The sequence below is a fragment of the Dunckerocampus dactyliophorus genome, chromosome 12 (genome assembly GCF_027744805.1).
Source record: "Dunckerocampus dactyliophorus isolate RoL2022-P2 chromosome 12, RoL_Ddac_1.1, whole genome shotgun sequence".
NCBI lineage: Eukaryota > Metazoa > Chordata > Actinopteri > Syngnathiformes > Syngnathidae > Dunckerocampus > Dunckerocampus dactyliophorus.
Window position 1 is genome coordinate 21,918,750 of NC_072830.1, and position 22,944 is coordinate 21,941,693.

The 22,944-nt window shown below is 41.1% G+C and overlaps 1 protein-coding gene across 2 annotated transcripts in view; it reads left to right on the forward strand.

Moving 5' to 3' along the window:
* Positions 1-22,944, forward strand: part of kcnab1a (potassium voltage-gated channel subfamily A regulatory beta subunit 1a) — a 70,070-nt gene continuing 47,126 nt past the window's right edge. Inside the window, exon 1 of one of the 2 annotated variants that reach the window (XM_054793605.1) lies at positions 1-684. In XM_054793605.1, the coding sequence (XP_054649580.1) occupies positions 410-684 (275 nt within the window). In that variant the 5' untranslated portion in view covers positions 1-409. Of the gene's footprint in view, positions 685-16,927; positions 17,562-22,944 lie in introns of those variants that run through there. The other variant, XM_054793606.1, reaches the window with a different exon arrangement.

Genomic DNA, 22,944 nt, shown 5'->3' on the forward strand with positions numbered 1-22,944 from the left:
CAGTGTGTGTGTGTGTGTGTGTGTATGTGTGTGTATTGGGCGTGAAAGAGAACGCAGAGAGATAGTGACTTATGTGCTCGTGTGCATGTATGTGTTGCTCTCTTCATCTGCAAGTGCACATAGAACATATGTGCTGATGGAAGAGCACATGTGACTATTAGCAGCTTCGTTATGGACTTTTTCCACATTCACTGGAATTTCCTGCACTTCTTCCTTTGACTCATTTTTTTTAAACACCAAGATACATTTATGTGGGGATTCATCTAGAGACACATCAGTCATTTCGCTCTGAGCTTTACTCACACGCCCAGCACTGTGTGTAGGCAACAGGCCTACCTGGATTACCCCGAGCGCACGTTAGTGGGAGGACTGTTGGAAAAAAGGCTGAAAGAAAGGAGCGAGTGAGAAGATGTACCTATACAAAGCAACCTGCCCGGATATCCCAAACCCCAAGCAGAAGGTGACCAGAAGGCAGAGCGGGGTCCAGGCTCCGGGCCTCAGCCAGGGGAGGCTTGTCAGTCAAACGTGTGCGGGCACAGGCCCCCGAAGCTGCTTGCCTCTGATGCTGTGGGCCACCAGCAAACCAAACACTGTCCTGGAGCTTAAACAGCTGGAGGAGTTTCTTAACTTTCACTCATTGTCGCTGCATGACTCCATCCAGAGCCAGACAGGCATGGTCTACAGGTAAGCTCACCTCTCCGTGTGTGTGTGTGTGTGTGTGTGTTTGAATGACAGACCTTGGATATTATAGCCGTTCTTTTATTGCTGTGTTGCAAACATGTTTATTTGTTTGTGTTAAACACCCCCATCACCTGTTGCACTTGCTGTTGTCTTTCGTAATCCTTATTGTGTCTGACATGAGTACAAACAATAACATTCATTCACTAAGCCTAGCTATTGTCTTACGTTACTATTTTTAGGTTGCCCTATGTATTGCGCAATGTGCACAGGACTATTGATTGATTCTCATCTAAAACCCAGATTGCAAAAACTGAAATCAAGAAATTTGGACTTGCCAAAATGCGTAAAAAGTCAAAATGTTTTGTTCTGTTGGCAGATTATTTTGCTTATTTTAAACAATATCTCAGATTTAAGTACATATTACTTAAAATAACTAAATTGGTCTACTATAGAAAGTGCCTGGTGACAAACAAAAAATATCCTTTTTAGTCCAAAATTATTATTTTTGACATTAATTTCAGGAATTGGATCTTTCGGTTTTTGCATCGTTGCAAACCTATTTTGGCTTAATTGTTTGCATAATTGGGAGAGGAAATTTAGTTTTTTATTTATAGCCTCAATACTTGTGTTGATTTTGAAGCGTTTCACCAAAAAGGATATTGAAAATAGTATGTTGTTGTCATTGTAAGTTTCTTCTTTATCTTTTTCTTCACAAACAGCTACTTCTCTGGTTTTCGGAGGAACTCAGTTTAAGAAATTTAAAAAACATACTTCAGTTTTGCCAATTAAACAATATCAGTCATCTTGATCAATACTAAAAGTGGTACAATAAAATACTAAATTATCTTTTAAAAACAGATTTATTTGACTCAAATCTAAGTGGATTTCCTCAGATACTTTGAGGGGTTCATTACCCTTATTTTTCCTCCTCCTTGTGTACATAAAAAGCAGCCTGGAAGTGAGAGTTCAAACCAAACGCATGTAGGCATTACACTATGATACTCTTTTATAATGAAAGTGATTGGTCGACACAGAAGGGAGCCGAACAAGAAAATGGATAATTAAACGACAGTTCCAGAATGTAATCAAAATCAACCCGATCCACAAAGCAAAAAATAAAGGTTCTAACGGCAGGAAAAATGGTGCAAATGAAGTTTACACAAGGTGAAACTGTGTTGTGAGGCTCTGCATTTTCATGAACTCATTATTTTAGTCCTTTAGTCGTGTTGCTGTGCAGTAGTATAGTCTTATTTCACCATCTATTATTGAGTGCAAAAATAACATGACCTTAACATTTTCCATTATGGTGTTGGTGTAGAAGAAATGAGAATATGATTCCGTAAAGCCTTCCATCACAGAGGGGGCAGGGTGTGTGTTGGCAAGCTGTATCCCTTTTGGGTCGACCTGGCTTTAGGGGCTCATATGGCCATGTGCTGTTAGCACTTCGCCCTGGGATTTTGGCATATGTGGGTTCAAGTATGTGTTTGATAGCTTGTGTTCATTGCCATAGTAACAATGTACTGTATGTACGGCATATAGCAAAGCAGCTGGCTGCCCCCAAGGCCTAGTTTGCGTCAATTCACAGAATCCTTCTAGAAGAGTGTGTGTGTGTTTTTTTGCTGTATGCATGGTTATTTTCTTGCTAATGTACATCTGGGAGTGACACAAAGCTGTGTCCATGCATTCAAAATGAATGTATATATTTTATTATTAAGTCATAGATGGCTCAATACTATAAGTCGTGCAGCTTTTTACAATAGAAACTCCATAGACAAAAAAAGTTTGGGCAGTTTCCGCTGAAGTTCACCACAGTTACTGATATTTTACTTAAATAGGAACCGCTCAGCATCCAGTCTTACACCCAGTCTAACTGCATTAGTACGGGTGATAAAAGACCTTAATTAATTAAACAAAAGCACAAAGCTAGTACAGACGCTTTTAACCTAAATGCTAATAGTTGCACGCAGCTTAACTTTAATCACACGCCAAATTAAAGCGAAGACCAATTCAATCAGGTTGCTGACCAAATGGATTCATCACACGGCCATGATATTATTGGAAAATGGAACAGCATGTTGGGAAGGCCGGAACACTGAGGGGACATTTCAGACCTCCAGGGTGCACAAGGTCACATTTTAAAGCATATGTCGTGTGAATGTGTGTTTGTGTGTTGACAGTCTGGATGTTTGACAGTCCATCAGATGAAATGAACTGTGCTGATAGATCAAGGTGTGAAGGTGACAGTGTTAGTGCCCCCACAGTTGGGGTGTCTATTTGCTTTCTTTTAACATTCATAACTGCGTCATCCCAGGTCATGTGACTTGTCATATTTGGATTAGGTTGCAAATGTTTTGTAGGACATGTCAAGATGCATTATGAAAATATACCTTAAGTTATATAATAATGATAACCACACTTACTGGACAATTCATTGATTTATGGTGAAGCTCCACCCCTGAAAATACAGTACTTTTTGGTCGAAGTGTAAAGCACTACCCTTAGCCTTTGTAACATTGGTGTCGACTGAGCTAAAACTGAATATGAAGGAGATAAATACATTTTTCAGTTCATACAAAGTTAAACTTTCGTATGAAAATTGAAAAAATCGTATGAACCTATTAAGTTCAATTTTACAAAGAATTGTATATTAACAAAAAAAAAATCACACTGGGAAACCAGACAACCATGACATATTTAAACCGATCATTTAAACCGATTTTATGCTGCCGATACCGATCATCCATGAGTGAAAACGGCCGATAATGATACCGATCACATAGATTAAGTGTACATTTTAAAATTTACTACTGGCTATATAAGGGTTCAGCAACGCTTTTTTTTCTTGTGAAAGCTACTTTTACGAAATGAAAATGGCCAGGAGCCACTAATTTTTGTAACATTTATTTTCATAGATTATTTCAACCCAAACAAACCGAATATGTTTGTTTTACCAGAACATTAACACAATGCTGGTATCCACAACTTATCCACTGAAACTTCTTTAAGGAGAATTTGGATGCAAGATCAACTTGATGGCGCTCTAGCAGGACGCCCAGGCACTTCGACAAATCCAACCACTTTTCGGGCTCTCCGCCTTAGACTGCCATGCACACGTTTTGGCTACATTAGCCGCCTCCTGACCAATGATCACATTGCGAGCCTTACTGTAACTCACCACACCTTGCCAAGTGCCCGCCCAAACTTCCGTTTTTTAACGTCTCTATTTAAGCAAACATTTTGGGAATCCCTGCTCTTCAAATCAGTTAGTTTTCTTGCTTAAATTGTTTGTTGTTTTCATCAAAATTGTCATGATCTTCGTCTTAATCTAAACCCTCAATCTCACCCTTCATTCGGATAGGCATCATTGTGTGCCAGTTTCCAACCGTGTCCTGTAAGTGTATCTCCACAATAAACTCGGTGTAGTGTCCTCTCTATTCCAAACATCCCAAAGCTGCAGCGTCACAAATAAAGTGTGAGCGTCTGGGGTAGTTGATCCAAGAAGATCCGCTGACACTTTCAGCTCACAAGTCCTGATGAAACAAATGACTTGTGACAGCAACAAAGAGAGCACCTGATTAGAAAATCTCCTTGGAGTTTAATGGCATCCTGCGCTTAATTGCTTTTTCTAATCTTCTCTTCGGCCAACGCCAATTCAAGCACTCACTCTAAATTAGACATAGGCGAGGGTAAGGCTTCTCAAATTATTCACTCACTTAATTTAGGACGGGTTTCAGAAAATTTTTCGTTTTTACAATATTCCAGCTGTTTCTAAGTGAATTTATCTTTAACATTTCAGTTAGAATACACCTAAAACATATACAAAGGTTTTACATTGGATCCCCGCACATTTGTGATTGAGCATTTGCATCCCTGCAAATTCGCAGGTTAAATGTTTTATTTAAAATTGTTTAGTTTAGAAAACACATTTCGTTAACTCTCAAGAGGGTAGTCATTTATAAATACGTGATAGTAAAGCAACATATACAGCATATTAATACAGCAGACAGTACAGCATGCATGTATGATGTAATGACGTGACATTTGTGCAAGTTGGCGGCGCCCTGAGTGGCTCCGGAAGCACGAGCTCTTACAGTCAACTTTCTTACAATGCGGCCTCAAAACCTCAAAACGATGTGAACACAGGTTAATACTAGGGTTGTGAACGATAAACCAATGGGACCAGATATCCGGTTTGACGAGCGAATGATACGGCTGCGTCGGTAGAGGCATCCTGTATTGATAAGAATCAGCCATAAAGCTTTAGATTAACCAATTGTGAAGACATGCACCGGATATTGCAAGAGAAGCAATCGGTTGACTTCCGAGGGAGATGGAGGCGGCGCCACAGCAGACCAAAGTGAGGTTGTATTGATGGCTTGACAACCAGCCTCGAGGCTAGACTGACTAACATAGAAACAACCTGTACACCTAAACTCCAAACTCCAAACTCAAAAACAAAAACACAGCAGCAGTGGCGGCAGCTCCGATATGTGGCGTTACCTTTCGGTAGTGGTTGCGAGCGAGTGTGTGGTAAAGGTAGTCGCGAGTAGCTAGCCAGATGTCACTGGCGAGATATCACTACGCCAGTAAAGTAGTTCTTCTGCATAACAATGTTAATAATAATAATAGCAATAATAATGAATATGCAATCACTTTATGCAAATGGAGTGCTGTTGGCAGGTTTTGGAGTTTTTTTTAGAAGGCTTTGTAGGCAGAATAGTTGCGTCCCATTATGTGCATTCTTAGGTGCCTCTTTTTTAGCTGTTTTTATATCTTTAGAACGCACCGAAAAGATAAAGACATGTATGTTCATGTCTCACATAAGGATTGTGCATGATGGGCAAAATTCCCAATTCCACAAAAAAAGCGCAGTTTGTTTAAACCTGAATTGTGCTGTGGGTGTCCTGAAAGGGGTATCACAGAGGGTGCTGTCATGATGGGCATGATGCAGAGACTACAGTCGTTTGAAGCTATAACCATATAAAAATATACTGCAAACAGTGAACAGGGGAAACAGTATCAAATACTTTCTTTGTGTCTGCTGTGTAAAAATCACGATCTGATGTCAATTTCAGCCCGTTTGTGCATCCCATTTTGTGAAATGCAAAAGTTTGTCATAAAGGCGATGACAGACAATACAAAACGGCGGAACTTACGTTTCAGCTTCAGGACAAGATAAGAGGTATGTAGGATATAAATTCACTTTAATATCTATCTGCAGATGAAATTTCATTAAAATCTGACGGTGCAAAATATGTTCATTTTGCCGTGGAATTACTTTGTACATGCAGTTGTACATGTGTGGCGTGGAAACGAATACAGCGCGCTGCTGCAGCATTTATGACACTTGATTTTCTTCCCTGGGCTTTTTGATTAGCAAAAAAATTGTAAATGCTAGTCTGTTGACTTTTAAAACAAATGTCACAGCCAAAATTGTGCTATATTTTGTCGTATGGTTGTACTTGCCAAGGTCCGTGTGTCCATCAAAGCTTTTGTCTTGTTAAAGCAATGGGAACCAAAGGCACTATTTTCCTTTACAAAATGCTTTAACTCCTTTAATACCTGTGGTAGAGAAGTGAATGAGGTATCAAATGAAGGTACCACATTCATTTGCTGAGGAACGTGCATAATGTCCCTCCCCTTTGGGTGCAAAGTGCAGGTTTGGATTGCACTATTTGAAGTAAATAATTCATCATGACAAGCTCTGTTCATCCTGCATTTTAACACATTTTTTATACTTTTTCATCATTTATTCTTACGTATGTCGGCATTTTTAATAATTTATACCTGATTCCTCACTTGCCTCAGCTAAGGTCAGTGTTCATGACTCCACCCGAAGAAAGACATTGGGCAAAAACGGCCTGCATGGCAGAGTTCCAAGAAGAAAACCACTGCTGAACAAAAAGAACACTAAGGCTTGTCTCAATTTTGCCAGAAAACATCTCGATGATCCCGAAAAACTTTGGGAAAATAATTTTCTGATGAGACAAAAGTTGAACTTTTCGGAAAGTGTGTGTCCCATTACATCTGGAATAAAAGTAATGCCGCATTTCAGAAAAAGAACATCATACCAACAGTAAAATGTGGTGGTGGTAGTGTGATGATGTGGGGCTGTTTTGCTGCTTCAGGACATGGAAGACTTGCTGTGATAAATGGACCCATGAATTCTGCTGTCTACCTAAAAAAAGAAGAATGTCCGGCCATCTCTTTATGACCTCAAGCTGAAACCAACTCAGGTTCTGTAGCAGGACAATGATGAACGCACCAGCAAGACCACCTCTGAATGGCTGTAGAAAAACAAAATGAAGACTTCGGAGTGGCCTGGTCAAAGTCCTGACCTGAATCCTAATGAGATTTTGTGGCATGACCTTAAAAAGGCGGGTCATGCTCGAAAACCCTCCAATGTGGCTGAATTACAACAATTCTGCGAAGAGCGCTGTAAGAGACTAATTGCAATTAATTGCAAACGCTTGATGGCAGTTTTTGCCACTAAGGGTGGCCCAACCAGTTATTAAGACTCCAAACAAGAAAACTCGCTATGTTTGACACCCTACTGGTGATGTATCAGCTAATTTCCTGTCCATATATCAAATATCACATAATCTCTGTTTTGTTATATTAATGGCAAAGTATTGGGAGATCAAATTGCTCCATGATGTCTTCCCCTAATAACCACTGAAATATTAATGTACTGTAAAATATTTAAACAGTTAAACAGCTTTGCTAACAAGTGATGACATGTATGATAGTTTAACCTCTCAATTTTTGTTCAACTGTAATTCAGTAAAATTTGATATGTTACCAACTGTCCTTTGAATTCGGAGACCCCGCTGTACTTGTGTTTGTCAGTCTTCAGTGGTCCACTCTCCGTACATGTCTCCAAGGGAAGATTGCTAATAGATGGAGGTTATTTAAGGGGCAAGTGTTCTCTTTCAGCCCTCGAGGTTGCCTGAGGAGAACATTTTCACTTACTCTCCCGCATTGACTTGTGCAAAAAAAAAAAAAAGGTGCAAAAACACACATTTATTAATTTGATATAATTCAGCTAATTTTCAAGGTGACAGTATTGCCTTTCTGCAAATCACACCTTATTACTCTGATAAAACGTGTGATAAGGACAGCTGTTACGCTGCCTTATTTGGTGTGACAAAGAAGAACATGAGTGGTACCAGCTTGCACGCGTTAACAATCTCTGGCGAGGGATATAGAAGAGTGTGCACGTGCATGAATGTGTAGGTTTGTTACAGGAAAGACAGTTTAAAATGTGAGCAAGTAAAAGCTGCAGAGAGACGCAACACTTTTTTTTTTTTTTTTACACAGGGTGCTTGTTGTTAGTCTTGCCATTAGGGGGAGCCGTGGACTTGCTACACTTTTTTAATGCATGCAGTGTGTGCGCTTGCACAGATGAGTGTGAAGAGTGCATTGAACAGCAGTTCCTGTGGACACTTTGACTTCCTATGAGTCATTTTAAAGGTGGAACTAAAATTAACACTGCGACAAATACAGGCTGTAACATGTATAAACTATCTCTATAGTCTCACAGATAGCTATACGGTATGGCTGGACAGTACATCTTCAAGCACAGTGCTGCTATTGATTGAAAGCCGCAAACAAAAGGTGGCACGGAACGGCTGGTGACGCATCGCAAGGGTTCTCTGATGTTGTGTTTGCTCAGAGAATAGGAATTGTGTGAAATTGAAATATTTAGACCATTGAGTGCTCTGCTGGTGTGTGACCCACCGTGGATTGAAAGAGGATGCCATATCCAACCAAGATATAAAAAGAATTTCCTCCTTTTTACTTTGTAATTCTACTAATCTCTCCCACCATTGGACCTGCTCTTAGTTACGCCTATACCTTCTACACTGGATGGGCCATTGTGTAGCCTTACACTGATGCAAAGTTTGCTTGTATCAGCACTTCTTATTTCTCTCCTAAATGTGAGTGTATTCACAGACTGCAGTGAAGCAGAACCTAGACTAAGTCTCTGTGTGTGTTTTATGGGGTTAAGGTCACTTGTAAGTTTCCTTGTTTTGCCTTCAGGTCAATTAGGAGAAGAGAGGGACAGTGTGGCATAATATCACGGGAGTGTCTATAGATATCTGTCCAGATAGTGGACATTGTGCACTGCTTATACAAATAGTAGCATTAATGCATCATGCTTGTCAGGCTCGGTGCAGCAATGCAATATAGATGCTGCAATTCAATGCTGCTCACTGCAGTGTTCTAGAAGCAAAGTATAGAAGCCAACTTGCAATTTTGTACGCTTTTCTCCTTCTAGGAGCAACACCTGATCTACAGGGTCAGGCAAAATGATCTGACACATTTGTAGGTTAAATAAAAGGCAAATCAAGTAAAGAAACAAAAATGTGTTTTTATTTTCGAAAAGTACATATAATGCCATTTTTTTCATATAATGCCATTTTGCTTTGTTTCTTTATGATGCCATTGTTTTTCATTTCTTTTTCAGTTGCTGCCATGAATTGGACTGGTGAGCATCGCGCTTTCATTGTGTAAACGTTTATCAAAACAAACGAATCTGCAACTGCAACACAACGAGCGTTCCGTTTGCACTTCAATCTTGGTAGACATGATCCCGTACCAGCTCGAAACACGATCTGGTTATGGGCTACCAACTTCAGAGCTACTGGATCTGCATTGAGTGTGTGGACAATAATGGATCCCATTTGACTGATTTAATTTTGAAAACATAATGAAACAGAATGGCATTACATGTGCTTTTCGAAAATGAAAACACTTTCTTGTTTCTTTACTTTTTTTGCCTTTTATTTAACCTACAAATGTGTCAGATCATTTTGCCTGACCCTGTATAAACGTCCACTGTAGCAATATGTTGGATTTAGTTTTATGGTTAGTTTACATTCTGCATGCTGTTTGGTATGTTATGATTTTTATTTCTCCAGCGGGAACAATCACTGATGGCTACACTCACAATACAGCTCTCGATGCAAGTCACTCATGCCTTTGATTGTCCCTTGTGTGCGGCCATGACACACGTCCCTGTGTTTGAGATCACTTTTATTTAAGTGTCTCATTTTTTTTTTTAATTTCCAGGCGCAGATGCAATACTTCTCCACTTGTTGGCAATTAACAGAGCTGAAGTGAAGCACCTGTCATAAGAGGTGACTGATTTGGTGTGATGTAAGAGCGCTACTTTAAACCGACACTTCACCTTCCAATTAACTTGATGTGGCTTTTATTCTTCACTCTCTCATGGTTTAGGTAATTTTCTACCCGCCATGAATTTATAATTAATTGTTTTTGTTACATAACTCCATTTCCTTGAAGTCGTCTCAGTGCAGGTGCCCCTGACACTATTCACTATTTTACTTTCTAGTCAGGAACAGCGTGAATGTGTGTGTTGTGCAGTGTGGAATTACGTTATAAGTTCTCAAGCAGGAGAGTGGTAAAGCGTGATATAGAAAAGAAAACGATTAAGGGCAAGTGTGGTTTTATTCTCTGCTCTGCTTGAGTGCTGCCATCTCACAAAAATGTATTTGCCACCGTGCGATTTTACTTGCTAGGAAATTTCTGCTCTGTTAAAAGAACCGCCACTATGTAATATAAAAGCAGTTTCTGCCTTCCACAACACTGAATCACTATGGAAGTCTTGAATACACCGAATACAGCAGAACATACACACGTACTGTACACACACCTCCATACTGTTTCCATAGCAATGCTATTACCGAGGATGATGGGCTTTCTGCAGTTGTTGCCTCTCTTCAGTATCAAGTGTCCATATCTGGAGACTCTTTAGCTGTAGCGTGGGAGGATACACGCTCATTAGGCTATAGTACATATTGGAGAGCAACTATTATGTCACACATGTTGCCACAAATGACACAAGTTGAGAGAAATGTTGAAGCTTGCAAATTTGTATGCATACACAGTGATGGAATATAAAGTTATTTAATCAGTTCTGTACAGTAGGGATGATTAATAAGCAAGAACAGGTCAAGAATATATACATGTGTAGATTTCTGTTTTTAATTTACCGGAAAGCTTTTGTGTGCCGCAGAGATGTGCGAATCCTCATAGTTTTATGGTTCCATTCTGCATAAGATAATCATCTACCTCCACAAATTAATTCCTCTGTGTGGAATTAAAATATAATTGAAGCAGTGCAAGACGATACTGAAAACACAGAAAATCTCAGCATTTACTGTGTTTCACTTGTATTTTTAGGATTGAACGACATCATACTGAAATGCTCCTTTGAGAATGATGTCTCATTGGTTACGCCAGAGCTGGCCTGCGATTGTATCATCGTGCTGCGGTTCAATAGTCAAGATTCTATTTATATGTTTATATGTTTCTATTTACATTTGAATATACTGTAATTCAGTGTATTAAAATGACATGACACCACGTGACCATTTTAATGACGAGCTCTTTGTGTGAAAGGGGCGATATGGATTCATTTTAAGGGGTAATATTGGCAATGGGTTTAAAGGACTGCTACAGAAGTTTTTTTAAGAATAACACAGGCCATTGCTCAACAACCGAGATGAAAAACTTCCATGTGATGCTGAGGTGTGAAACTTTAACAATACCTGTCAGCTTTCTTTCCACTCTAGAGAGTAGCTCACTGTACCCGCACCTTATTTTTTTTTTAATTGCCTTTCCTTCTCCCCCTCTATTTACTGAATTCTCTATTTGTCTCCTGCTATATAAGATGAACCGCAATTACAGTCTATTAAACCCAATTACGCAGCTCAGTGATGAGTCACTGTACAATCTACAATCAATCACAAGGCTGACTTAACATGCTGAGTCGGTGTGGGGAGATGGCGCAGGAAATGAATGATGCTCACCACAGACATACTGCACCATAGCTTCGTAGTGTTCTCCATTACTTGACAGGTGCATGATCCCAAGGCCAAGGTTCATCACTGTAATAGGCTTAAATCTCCAGCATTCCTGCCCCAAGGTGTCTCATATTTCATGGATATAAACCAGGAGGAACACCCCCCTGGAGTGAGCCGCAAGCACACAAATGCATTCTAGCTACCCAAGATGCCGCTCTATTATGGTAAGATAATTGTGGAGGGAATATGTAATTCAGCAGTGTCCACCCTGCTAACACCCCTCCCTCCGATGCAGGTGCCACAAGTGATCCAGTCCAATGGGGACAATGTAGCCTATAATATTTGGGATGTATACCATCATAAGTGTCAGCAAAATACAGTTTTTTGGTGGAATCGTGTTCATGAGGAAGGCAGTTTTCCAACAATAAAATATGGTGGTGGTAGTGTGATGGTGTGGGCCTGTGTTGCTGCTTCAGGACCTGGAAGACTTGCTGTGATAAATGGAACCATGAATTCTGCTGTCTACCAAAAAATCCTGAAGGAGAATGTCCGGCCATCTGTTTGCGACCTCAAGCTGAAACAAACTTGGGTTCTGCAGAAGGACAATGGGCCTCATTCAGGAAACGTTCTTACGCACAAATGTGTTCTTAAAGCCTTCTTATGAAGATTTTTGGCATTCACGAAACGTGTTCTTAACTCACAGTTCTTAGATCTAAGAACAAATTCTACGAACGCTCAGGAGGACTCTTACGCACAAGCAAAGCTTGCACTTTCAATGCGCAATCGCCCTCATGATGGATTTTGCAACCTGATCCCAAAAAATGTAGTGCAAATAAAATATCCAACAATTATTTATCATCAAAACAACTAAAATATACTCCATGGATAACTATATATTCAAATCCCAATTCATCAAAAAAAAAGGCTGGCTGGACGTGCGCTGCACAGAGAGAGAATGTAAAGGGACCATGTAGATTTATTTACTGAAAGCGACGAATATTTGATGTCCTGCTTCAGGCTTCCCTCTCTGTTCTTGCAGGTGTGCAGGATCATCAGAATAACATCGCAATGAAACGTGGTGTGTCTATTGCGCACGTAGCACCTCCAGATAACGACATGCGCCCCCAGCCACTTCTTGAGCCGAAGCACGGGGCTGCTGTATTAATTAGGCAGCGTCTAATCAAATGTAACCACAGAAAAAATAAATTGTCACACACAACCTATGTATTTTTCCTTTATTTTTCCATCATGATTGTGTAAATATTTTCTAGAGTTTCCCAAATGGTTTAGTTTCTGATTGATGGCCCACCTCCCGTTTCCTCCAGATCCCTCCGGTGCAGTCCAATCTTTTTTTTTTTTTTAGTCTATTTTAAGTCAAAACACTTCTTTTGAACCTCTGCAGTGGTGCGTTTCTCCGTGGAAACGGCATTTATGTTTCCTGCAATGGTGCTCCATTCCGACTCTTTTTGGATGGCCTGATGACCGGTGGATACACGTGAAAATAAGGTGGTCTTGTGTTCGCTCACTCCTTGTAAAAGCACCTCTATTTCAGTAGAATTGAAGTTTTTCTTTCGTTTGTTGTCCAGCTGCTTCTCAGTCTTGCCCTTGCGCGTTGCCATCTCCGCCTCCAGCTGCCTGTTGCGCACGGCACATTTTTTACCCTATATAGGAAATAATAGGCGGTGACCTATGCAAATTAGGGCTCACATGCACGGGCATCGCAGTTGGCATTCATCAACCTAAGAACACCGGTGCAAACGATTATCCCTACTTACGAACGTGTCGTGAATGTGGCGCAGTTTCCAACCCGCGTTTTCTTAAGTACAGCTCTTAAGAAGACTTTTAAGAAGATGTTCGTGAATGAGGCCCAATGATCCAAAACACACCACCTCTCTGAATGGCTGAAGAAAAACAAAATGAAGACTTTGGAGTGGCCTCGTCAAAGTCCTGACCTGAATCCTATTGAGATGCTGTGGCGTGACCTTAAAATGGTGGCTCATGCTGGAAATCCCTCCAATGTGGCTGAATTACAACAATTCTGGGCCAAAATTCCTTCAGAGCACTGTAAGAGACTCATTGCAAGTTATCGCAAATGCTTGACTGCAATTGTTGTTAGTAGTTAGTTTTTATCCCTTAATAATAAAAAGTTTCATTTAAAAACTGAATTTTCTGTTCAGTTGTGGTGTCATTGACTAATATTGAAATGTGTTCGATGATCTGCAACATTTAAGTGTAACAAAAAGTAAGAACTCAGGAAGGGGGCTAACACTTTTTCCACACCACTGTAGTTCCACCCATTTTTCGGCGCTTATTCGTGTCCAGGTCGCGGGGGCAGCAGTCTCGGTAGGAAAGCCGAGACTAAAATGCAGCTCTCACTGTAGTCTACTGTGGCTAATTCTGCAACTCAAGTCACAACACAATAATCCATCCATTTCTCCGCTTATGCTCACTCGGGTCGCGAGAGTATGCTGGAGCCTGTACAATAAATATTTTCTTACGAAAAAAAAAAAAACAAAGCAAAATGCAAATAAATGCAAATCAAGTGGCTCAAGAAGGTCACAACATAAATCATTTTAAAAAAACTACAATTTTAAAAAACGCTACGCACCCAGAACGTACCCCCAACGCACCCCCAATTACTGTATATTGCTCTTTTGAAAAATTCAAAATTAGAGCATAAGACACTGAAGCCAAAAATGCTAAATAAAAGGTAAGAATCCTGCAAAAGCAGGAGGACAGGTGAAGAACACAGGGTGAGACAGGTAGAGTTGGGGTTATAGAGACAGACTGGCAGACAGAGTGGGCGGTGCTTTAAGCTCAAAGCTCTCAGTTCGCTGAAGGTGCACCAGTCCTTGAAGAAGCTGCCCAGCTGAGAAAAAAAAAACAACTGGAGGAAGACCAGCATCCAAGTCAGATGCTGGCTAAATATTTGGGACAGGAGGAGGTGATAGTAGATAGGAGTAAAGCAGAGCTGCTAACTCTTCCAATCCCTGGATAATTGCCCTTGTCTACCAACATTCCGATTGGATTGTGATGTTTTTGTGTGGATATGAAACATTGTAGCTTTTGCCCAGATGTTGAAACGATGAGCAAGAGGTGGTTGATCAACAACCTTTTTATTAAAACTAACAAGTTGGCGTAACCAAGCCAAAATGACATCAGTAAACTTCTTCTCAGCATAGAGACATCTCTCTCACCGCACCCACACAATAGCTCTCCTTCCTTTTTCCTTGCCTTCCTCAGTTTGGACTCCTGTACACATTAACAGCCTCACAGACAGTCAGAACGTATAGACCTCTTAAAGGAAAACTGCACTTTTTTTTAAGATTTCCCATCATCCACAGCCCTTATGTGAAATATGAACACATGTCTTTCCATTTTGTGTGTGTTCTAAAGAGAGAAAATGTATTCGCATGAGAGAGTTAACCATGCAAGTCATGGGTCACACCTACTGTATTTCGACTATAAAACCCTCTAAAAAACCCTCCAACAATGTTTTATTGTCTTATATACATGCTGTGGCCAACAGATACAGTACAGGCCAAAGGTTTGGACACACACAATACCACCCCATGGTCCAACCTCATTAACAAGGCAATAAATTCCTCTAAGTAACCCTGACAAGGCACACCCGTAAAGTGAAAACCATTTCAAGTGACTACTTTGTTACTACTAATGATGGCAGACTTTGTGAGAGCTGCCGCCACTGACTTCGTTTGGACAAATGAGGATCCAGAACCTTATCTTTTTGAGCCTGAATATACGGAGGGTGAGCTACAGGTTTTAGAAGCTGAGCCCGCATGAAGAGAGAGTGAAACTTCGTAGCAGATGGGAGGCGACTCATTACACCGGCATGACTTGGTGGTGTGATGTGGAGCTTCGCAAGCCATGCCGACGGAAATGGAGTGTTTCTGCTGCGCTGAGTGGCATACAGTGTTACCATTGATGGAAAGGCTTTGTGTGTATGGTGAGGAGTACATTGCTCCAAGAGATTGAACGTACGCAGAATTGTCAGCGCTAACAAACCCTACAGTGGTAGAAACTTTTTTTCACCTACCCAAAATAAATTGAAAAAGACTCCCCAGACCAGCCGAACCAGACGGACAACTGTCCATCGAGTACGTCAGCGAGATATTGATTGTGATACATGGAGCACATAGCACATATCACAACACACACTGTGTTGCCGTGCATAAACAAAACCTGGAATGTGGGCTAATACTTGACATATACAGTAATTTGGTTGTCTATTTGTATTTGTTCATATGTTTGTTCTTGTTTCCTCGTCAGTACAGACTGGTGTCCTATCGCATTGTTTAGAACATTATCCTATTGCATTGTTTTGAGCAGCGCCTCATGCCACTCTCGAGAGGTAGTCACTTCGTCACTGCGCCAGAAAAATAGTTCTTTGTGTTAGCTGCTACAATAACAATGTCTCTGTAGATTGTTTTATATACAGGTTAGTTATGTAAATAGAACATTGTTGGCGTTGGAGGAGGGTTTTTTTTTAGCTCTTTATAGTTGAAATAGATGTGTCTCTTTACGTGCATTGTTAGCTCCCCCATCCTAGCTGTTTTTCTCTCTTTAGAATGCGCAGAAAGGAGAAATACATGTGTGGTCAGCATGTTTCACATATGGATAGTGGATGCTGGGCAAAATCCCCAAAAAAGTGCAGTTTTCCTTTAAGGCAATGTCCACAAGAACACATATATAAAAAAAAAAAAGCCCATTTCCACAACTCCATTGTTAAAAAAAAATGTGAATGCATATGAGTGGAGTTAAAAAAAAACTGTCTGTCCACATAATAACACGTTCACCTGCTGTCATGAGCATTTAGTCCCATCAGAAGCCTGAAAAAGCCACCACAGCTGACTTGGTCACGCACTGTAACGTCTTTATTTGTCAATATAGTGAGACATTAAATGTGCAATGATGTGTACATATATTTCAAATCAGTGCACACTTAAACCATTAATATTTTTTAATTGCATCACACGTACGTACCTCTGCACAAAATGAAAAATTAAACCAACCAATCATGTTCCGTTGCTAAATAAGGTTTGTAAAACGAGGAGATAATGGCGCATATTCCTTATGACACAAAAACCTAAAAGCTGTTTTACACCTCCACACACAAACACTGAAGTGTGTAGGGGAGGATGTTTTGGGTGGGGGTGACGGAAGGATCTCCCGGCTTGCAATCACCAAATGTTGGCAGCTCTGGTAAAGACAATGCCTCAAGATGAAGATGGAAGAAAACAGAGGAAGAAGTGAGTGGCTACAGTGCTAATGGCAAAAATGTAACCACGCACCCTGGCAGGACCTCCGAGTGACTACCCTCCACCCCCCACCCACATCTCATATCCTCCCTCACCTTTTCTCCCTTCTCTCTCACACACCACTGCTCTCCACACTGAGAGCAGCAACAGCGCAGCATCCCTCTCTCTCCTCTCTCGTCCTTCCAACGCTCCCTCCACCGCCTCTGATTGTCATTCTGCAGCTGGAAGCAGCATTAGAAGCATCACACTGGAGAAGAGAAAGTCCGCTGAGGGTATAACTTGGAGATTCGTCAAAGAAATGCAGTCTTCAAGGCTTTTGATGACTGACCTCTACATTTTTACGAAGAAACACTGGATAGAAGAGTGTTAAAAGCTTTATTTTGCTTCACAGAGCAAAGTGATGCGCGTGGAGATGCAGCAACTGAAGAGCTCCACCGTCTCTTGCAGCACTTGAACTTGAGCACACAGACTTTCTCAGAAAGAGAGTCTGACCTGTCCCATCGGCACTTTTCCTCCTACCTCCTCCTTTATCGCCTCATCTTCGAACTGAAAGCTCGACCATGCAGGTGTCCATCGCCTGCACAGACCACAACCTGAAGAGAAGCAATGGGGACCACAGCAAGCAGAACGCTACGAGCCCCAGCGTGGTCAACCAAGCCCGGGCCAAGTTCCGCACAGTGGCCATCATCGCCCGCAGCTTTGGCTCCTTCACTCCACGCCACATCTCACTCAAGGAGTCCACGGGAAAACACACGGGCATGAAGTACAGGTGTGTGTATGTATGTGCTGCAATTTTGCATTATTCTGTTTTTCTTAACCTCTTCTACCTTGTAATTACTATCACACTGATAAATAAAAGTTAAGAAAAATTATATTTGTTATGATGTGTTGGAAAAACCGTTGTCGAAAAAAAAACTGGTTCTGTAACAAAAGGTGGTATTAAAGTTTACTTAAATAATTCATGAATTACGTTACAAATAACATAAATTCAAACGTCTGCCACTCTATGTATAGTTTTACTCAAAATGATTCCCCCCCATTCATTGCAAAAAATTATAAACTTGCTGTAGTTTCCAATAAACCATCCATCTATCCATTTTCTATGCCGCTTATCCTCATTAGGGTTGCGGGGGTATGCTGGAACCTATCCCAGCTGACTTCGGGCGAGAGTCGTACACCCTGGACTGGTCGCCAGCCAGTTGCAGGGCTCCAATAAACAAACAAAACGAAAACTGTATGTATAGCTCAGCACAACTACTTTTACACTATTCTTTATTCATTGAAGGTTTAGCAAATAAACGTAATTTACAATTGGTGTCGAATATAAGCTCCAGCTCACCCATGACCCCAAAGAAGGACAAGCGGTATAGAAAGGACTGGATGGGTGCTGAATAATTTTGAGTGCCACTGTATATGATTAGAGCTCTAATCCTGCTGTCACTACAGCATCTACCATTTATCAAGAGCAAAAAGAGTTTATTGATACTACTGTATAATAGTTCACTGTTGGCTCACTATTTGCAAGCAGGCCACTTATAGCTATCTATTACATCTTGATACATTTAGACATGGCAATGTGTAAACTTGTTAATGTCTTTCTAAAGTCTTTTACATTGTGAAGTTGTATGGAAAAGGTATGCGAGGCAATGCAAGGTCATCAACTATTGACATTTTGTATCCATGTGCAACACAAACTCATTTAATCAGATCTCCTCATTTGAATTGCGCTTCCATCCTAAACTTGCATCTCATGACTTTTCTGCAAGCATTGCATGTTTGTTTCACAGTCCTCACATTTCCTTGTGTTGAAAGCAAAGCCGACAGGAATTACGACCAGGTCTAGATTGATATCTGACAATTACCATTCGGACGCCTCTTCTCGCCATCTTTCTTCCTTTCTGCTTGCCGCGCACCTTCTTTTTCGTCTTTACTCACCAGCACTCAAATGTTCCACCTTCTTTCAAGGGCCATGAATGGAATAGAGCTCATTTGCTTCTGCTTCTCTCCCACGCGCCCACCCCAAAAAAAAAAAACGCACCTCACCGACTTTCTCTCTGCCTTTTGTTGCTTTGATGAGACAGATCTGCAGTGTGGGCAAAGCGTCTGAATTCGTTTTGACCTCTGCCAACTTGTGTGTTTGACTCGCTCGGTCTCGAGCAGATGAATCCTGTGTAGAATTCTCTCCGAGGCCTGCAGAGTATACATGACTGCTTGCATCAAGTGTGGGTGTACAACGGAGTACATGGTGACAGATTGCAGGTTGAAAGTGGTGCTATTAAATGCTTTCACGCTCGATGGTGGCCACCAATGCAAAAGTAATTTCCATAGAGAGGCAGTACATCATGTGGACACAAGTACTGAGGTACCTTTTACTTTGTGAATTAATCAGTCGGTGTTTACTCTGTAAATCTCAGTTTCTTGCTTTGAGTCACTATTGCAGCCAGCATGGGTTGCATTCCCACTGAATTCCCACTTGAATGTGAGTGTTAACTGTGGTGTGCGTGTGTGCGTGTGTGTGTGTGTGTGCACACGGCACGTCCTTGACTGGCCAGCAGTCCAGGGTGGTTTCTGCCAGTTCGGTGGCTCAATAAATTTGGTGTGGAAGAACCTGACAGTTCCACACAGAGCCGTGACCTTAACCCCATCAAACAACTTTAGGATGAATAAGGGCGGTGAAAGCTGCAAAAAGTACCTACATATTTTCTTCCATTCCAATTGTTCAATGTGGTTTCCTGATGTTGGTAAATGTAAATATTCATTTCAGAATACTTTGAATATTTTTGGAATGCAGGTCATTTAAAGGACTGTCCACACACTCATACCGCTCCTTAACTCGACTTCAATTACTCAGTGTGTGGACAATATGTAATCTAAGTGGGCTGTGGTGCAGCAGGACCAGTAATGAGAGCTGGGAAACAGGTGCCCAGTGTACACACTGGTACCACGCTGCCCTGTGTTGGCAGCAGCGACATACAATGATGGCATGACAAAGCAAACATAGCACAAACAAGAAAGGGGACTGCGTTGGTTCATGAAAGACATTGTTAACTGATTAAGAGGGATGTCCGATATTGGCTTTTTTGCCGATAACCGATGCCGATATTGTCCAACTCTCCATTTACGATACCGATATGTGTTATATCACTTACTGTATATCCTGTCATTGAAGAACTGGACAGGACTGGATTTATTACCTTATTATGTATTATCTATCTATCTATCTATCTATCTATCTATCTATCTATCTATCTATCTATCTATCTATCTATCTATCTATCTACTTTTTTTCCCCCTGATGTTGTCCAACCAACTCTCAATTACCAATATGTGTAACATACCTCCTGTCGTGGAATTAACACCGCAGCCACAAGTGGCTGCCTTTCAAGCAGCTCTGTTTGTTTATTCAAGCACATTTTTACGTGCCATGACAGCGACGTCCCGCATCGGTGTGCTTCCCTGTCTACCCATTGACAGGGGCTAAGATGAAAGTCAAGCGGCTAACCCTAACCCTAACCCAAGGACGTGGAGAGTCAAGCCTTTGGTACCTTCTATTATCATGTGAAATGTGAATTCAGTACCGAGGAAGATCGACGAGCTGGCAAGAACGTCAAGACCTCAAGAGTGCAGCTTATAGTTGCCTCACTGATTGGCTAACAGCTAGCTAGTGTCCCAGATGCTAAAGTGGGGACCTAGCCGACTTCAGGGCAGTCAGAGCGGACAGGAACACTGAGCGCTGTAGTGTCATGCTGGCCATGTGAATATTAAAATGTCCATCTATACACCATTTTTAAAATCAGTTTTCATTATCGGGAAAAAACCCGACACCAATATCTACCGATATCACATTTTTATACCAATATCGGTGGGCTATCCCCACTGATTACTATTTAGCCTTTTGAAAGCATTCATATAAACAATTGATCCATGTCCTCACAGAGAAGCATAAACTATTGCTTTGTGAGGCTCAGTGTCTCAGTATGAAAACGAGTACCAGATGGGCGCATGTAACTGATAAAATTACATGACACTTCCTGACAAGATTTGACTAGAGGGCGTACTGATGAATCAGCCTCGAATCAGCAAACATGACTGACATGTGTTCTGATGGAACCAATGTCTGAGTGGCCTCTGTGCTCTCCTTTTGAAATGCGAAACGAAGACCTAAACATGTGGTTGTCAGTCATCTTAGAATATTATAACTCGGTAACAGAGCTTCCATTCAAGCCTTGTTAGCACACCGTTGCAACAAAATATGTTAAAGATACAGTGGTGCTTTGGTTAGCATCATTAATCCGTTCCAGAAGGTCCAACTCAAACCAAAACAGACTCTAACCAAGGCAAGTTTTCCCATAGAATATAATGTCAATCAAATTAGTCTGTTGCAGACACCCAAGAATGTTAAGACAAAACACATTTTATTTACGATAATTATCATTTTACATAATAGTTTTACATGCAGAAAATGATGCAAAAATGTTGCCCGGTTTTGCAAAGAGGAAGCCACTGAGGTTTTACAGACTGGTTTTGACTTTTGCTGCAATACGGGACAAAGTGCGCCTCTTGTCGGCTCAATATGGGTGTTGTCAACCCTACGTGACACAGCAGACATGTAGAGTTTACCGCCGCCGCACGCCGATCAGTTTTTGTGATTGGTTTTGAAAAACATTTGTCGGCATATGCCGATCATATATTTTTTTTACAAAAATCATCCAGTACTAAACAGTGGCCGACTGATTAGAGCATCCCTAACAAAAGCTACAGTCTATAAAATACCTGTATCCAACTATATGCATTATAATTTGTTGTAATATTAATTGACCGCTGCGTTACATTTGAGTCAACAAGTTTGTTCATTTTAAGATTTGATAGTAATAACAAGTTTATATTGAAGGTGAATTTTTTGCCAATTTTGTGACACTCCCTGGCGGCCACGGCAACCTTAACATTTTCCTATATTGCCTAATGGACCAGCTGGCTCTGGTTTAGGCAGACTTCACTATAATTTCTGTTCTTAGACTCAATAAGAAAATCCACTTGCTCACTGTAATGTTTCCATGGCAGCTTGGAAGAGAGGGAGAAAGGACAGAGGGAGTCAGTAGGGACCAAGTAAGACACTGAAAGAAAGTAAGTTGCTCCAAAAAAGCACTTTAAGGAATATGAGATACATAAATTCATACACATTTATTTCCCAATTGAATCAGTCGTCATAATCTCCTCTTCACCACTGCTGGGGTGGTTGGGGCTCTGTCTCTCTTGACCATAATGCAAAATCATCCCTGGGCCATTTAGTTCAGGGGTCATCAGTCTTCCCCTGGGTCCTGCCTTCTTGCATGGTCTCTAACTCTACAGTCAGTCGCTGGTCTACCAGTCACTACTCTCAGCACCAGCGATTGGGTGGTTAGAACACTCACTCTTCATTGGTCAGTTAGTCTCAGTCATTGCGTGCAGAAGCATGGTTTGCCCTCACAACCTGTTTTCTGTAGCACATAGTGCCCTGCAACTAAATGTTGTTTTTGTCCTGTTTTGTGGACAGAATTAAAATGTGACCTAAAGGCATCTTCTGGAGGTACACTAGGAGGGCTGAAAGTGGAAGTTATCAGCCTCGTCGCCATCGCAAAAACTGTACAAATTACCAGATAAGCCACCCTGCTCATTTTACTCTATTGGCCTCCATAGCACAGTGCTGCTGTCAGTTTCTCATTAAATGTTAGGCAGGAAGAGGGCGGTGATGGAGTTTCTTCTTTGTATGAACAAAAGAAGGAAAAAGGTGTGAGGGGCAGTAATTTTTAAGGCACTTTGTCTTTGCATTAGGAATATTGGCTTCTCTGAAAAAGAGAGCTTCTCACATACTGTAATCCTTGCCTGCACAGAAGCCTAACTGCCAGTTAACCTCACTAAATTGTTGACATTTGTACATCTGCACACGAGACTGCAGCTTGAATGACATCGGTTTGGTTGTTTGCAGGATTGCTCTTTGGTTTTGATGGGCTTACCAGAGGGTGTTACGTGTGCTTCTCTGTTGTCCAAACACCCCCTTTTGCGATTTCAATGCTATTTCCTAAATAATACATGGCGTGCTTCTACCAAAAGCCTGTTAGAGGGGGCAGTCAGCTGACAAAGTCCTCAAGATATAAGTGCCCCTTTCCTCTCAG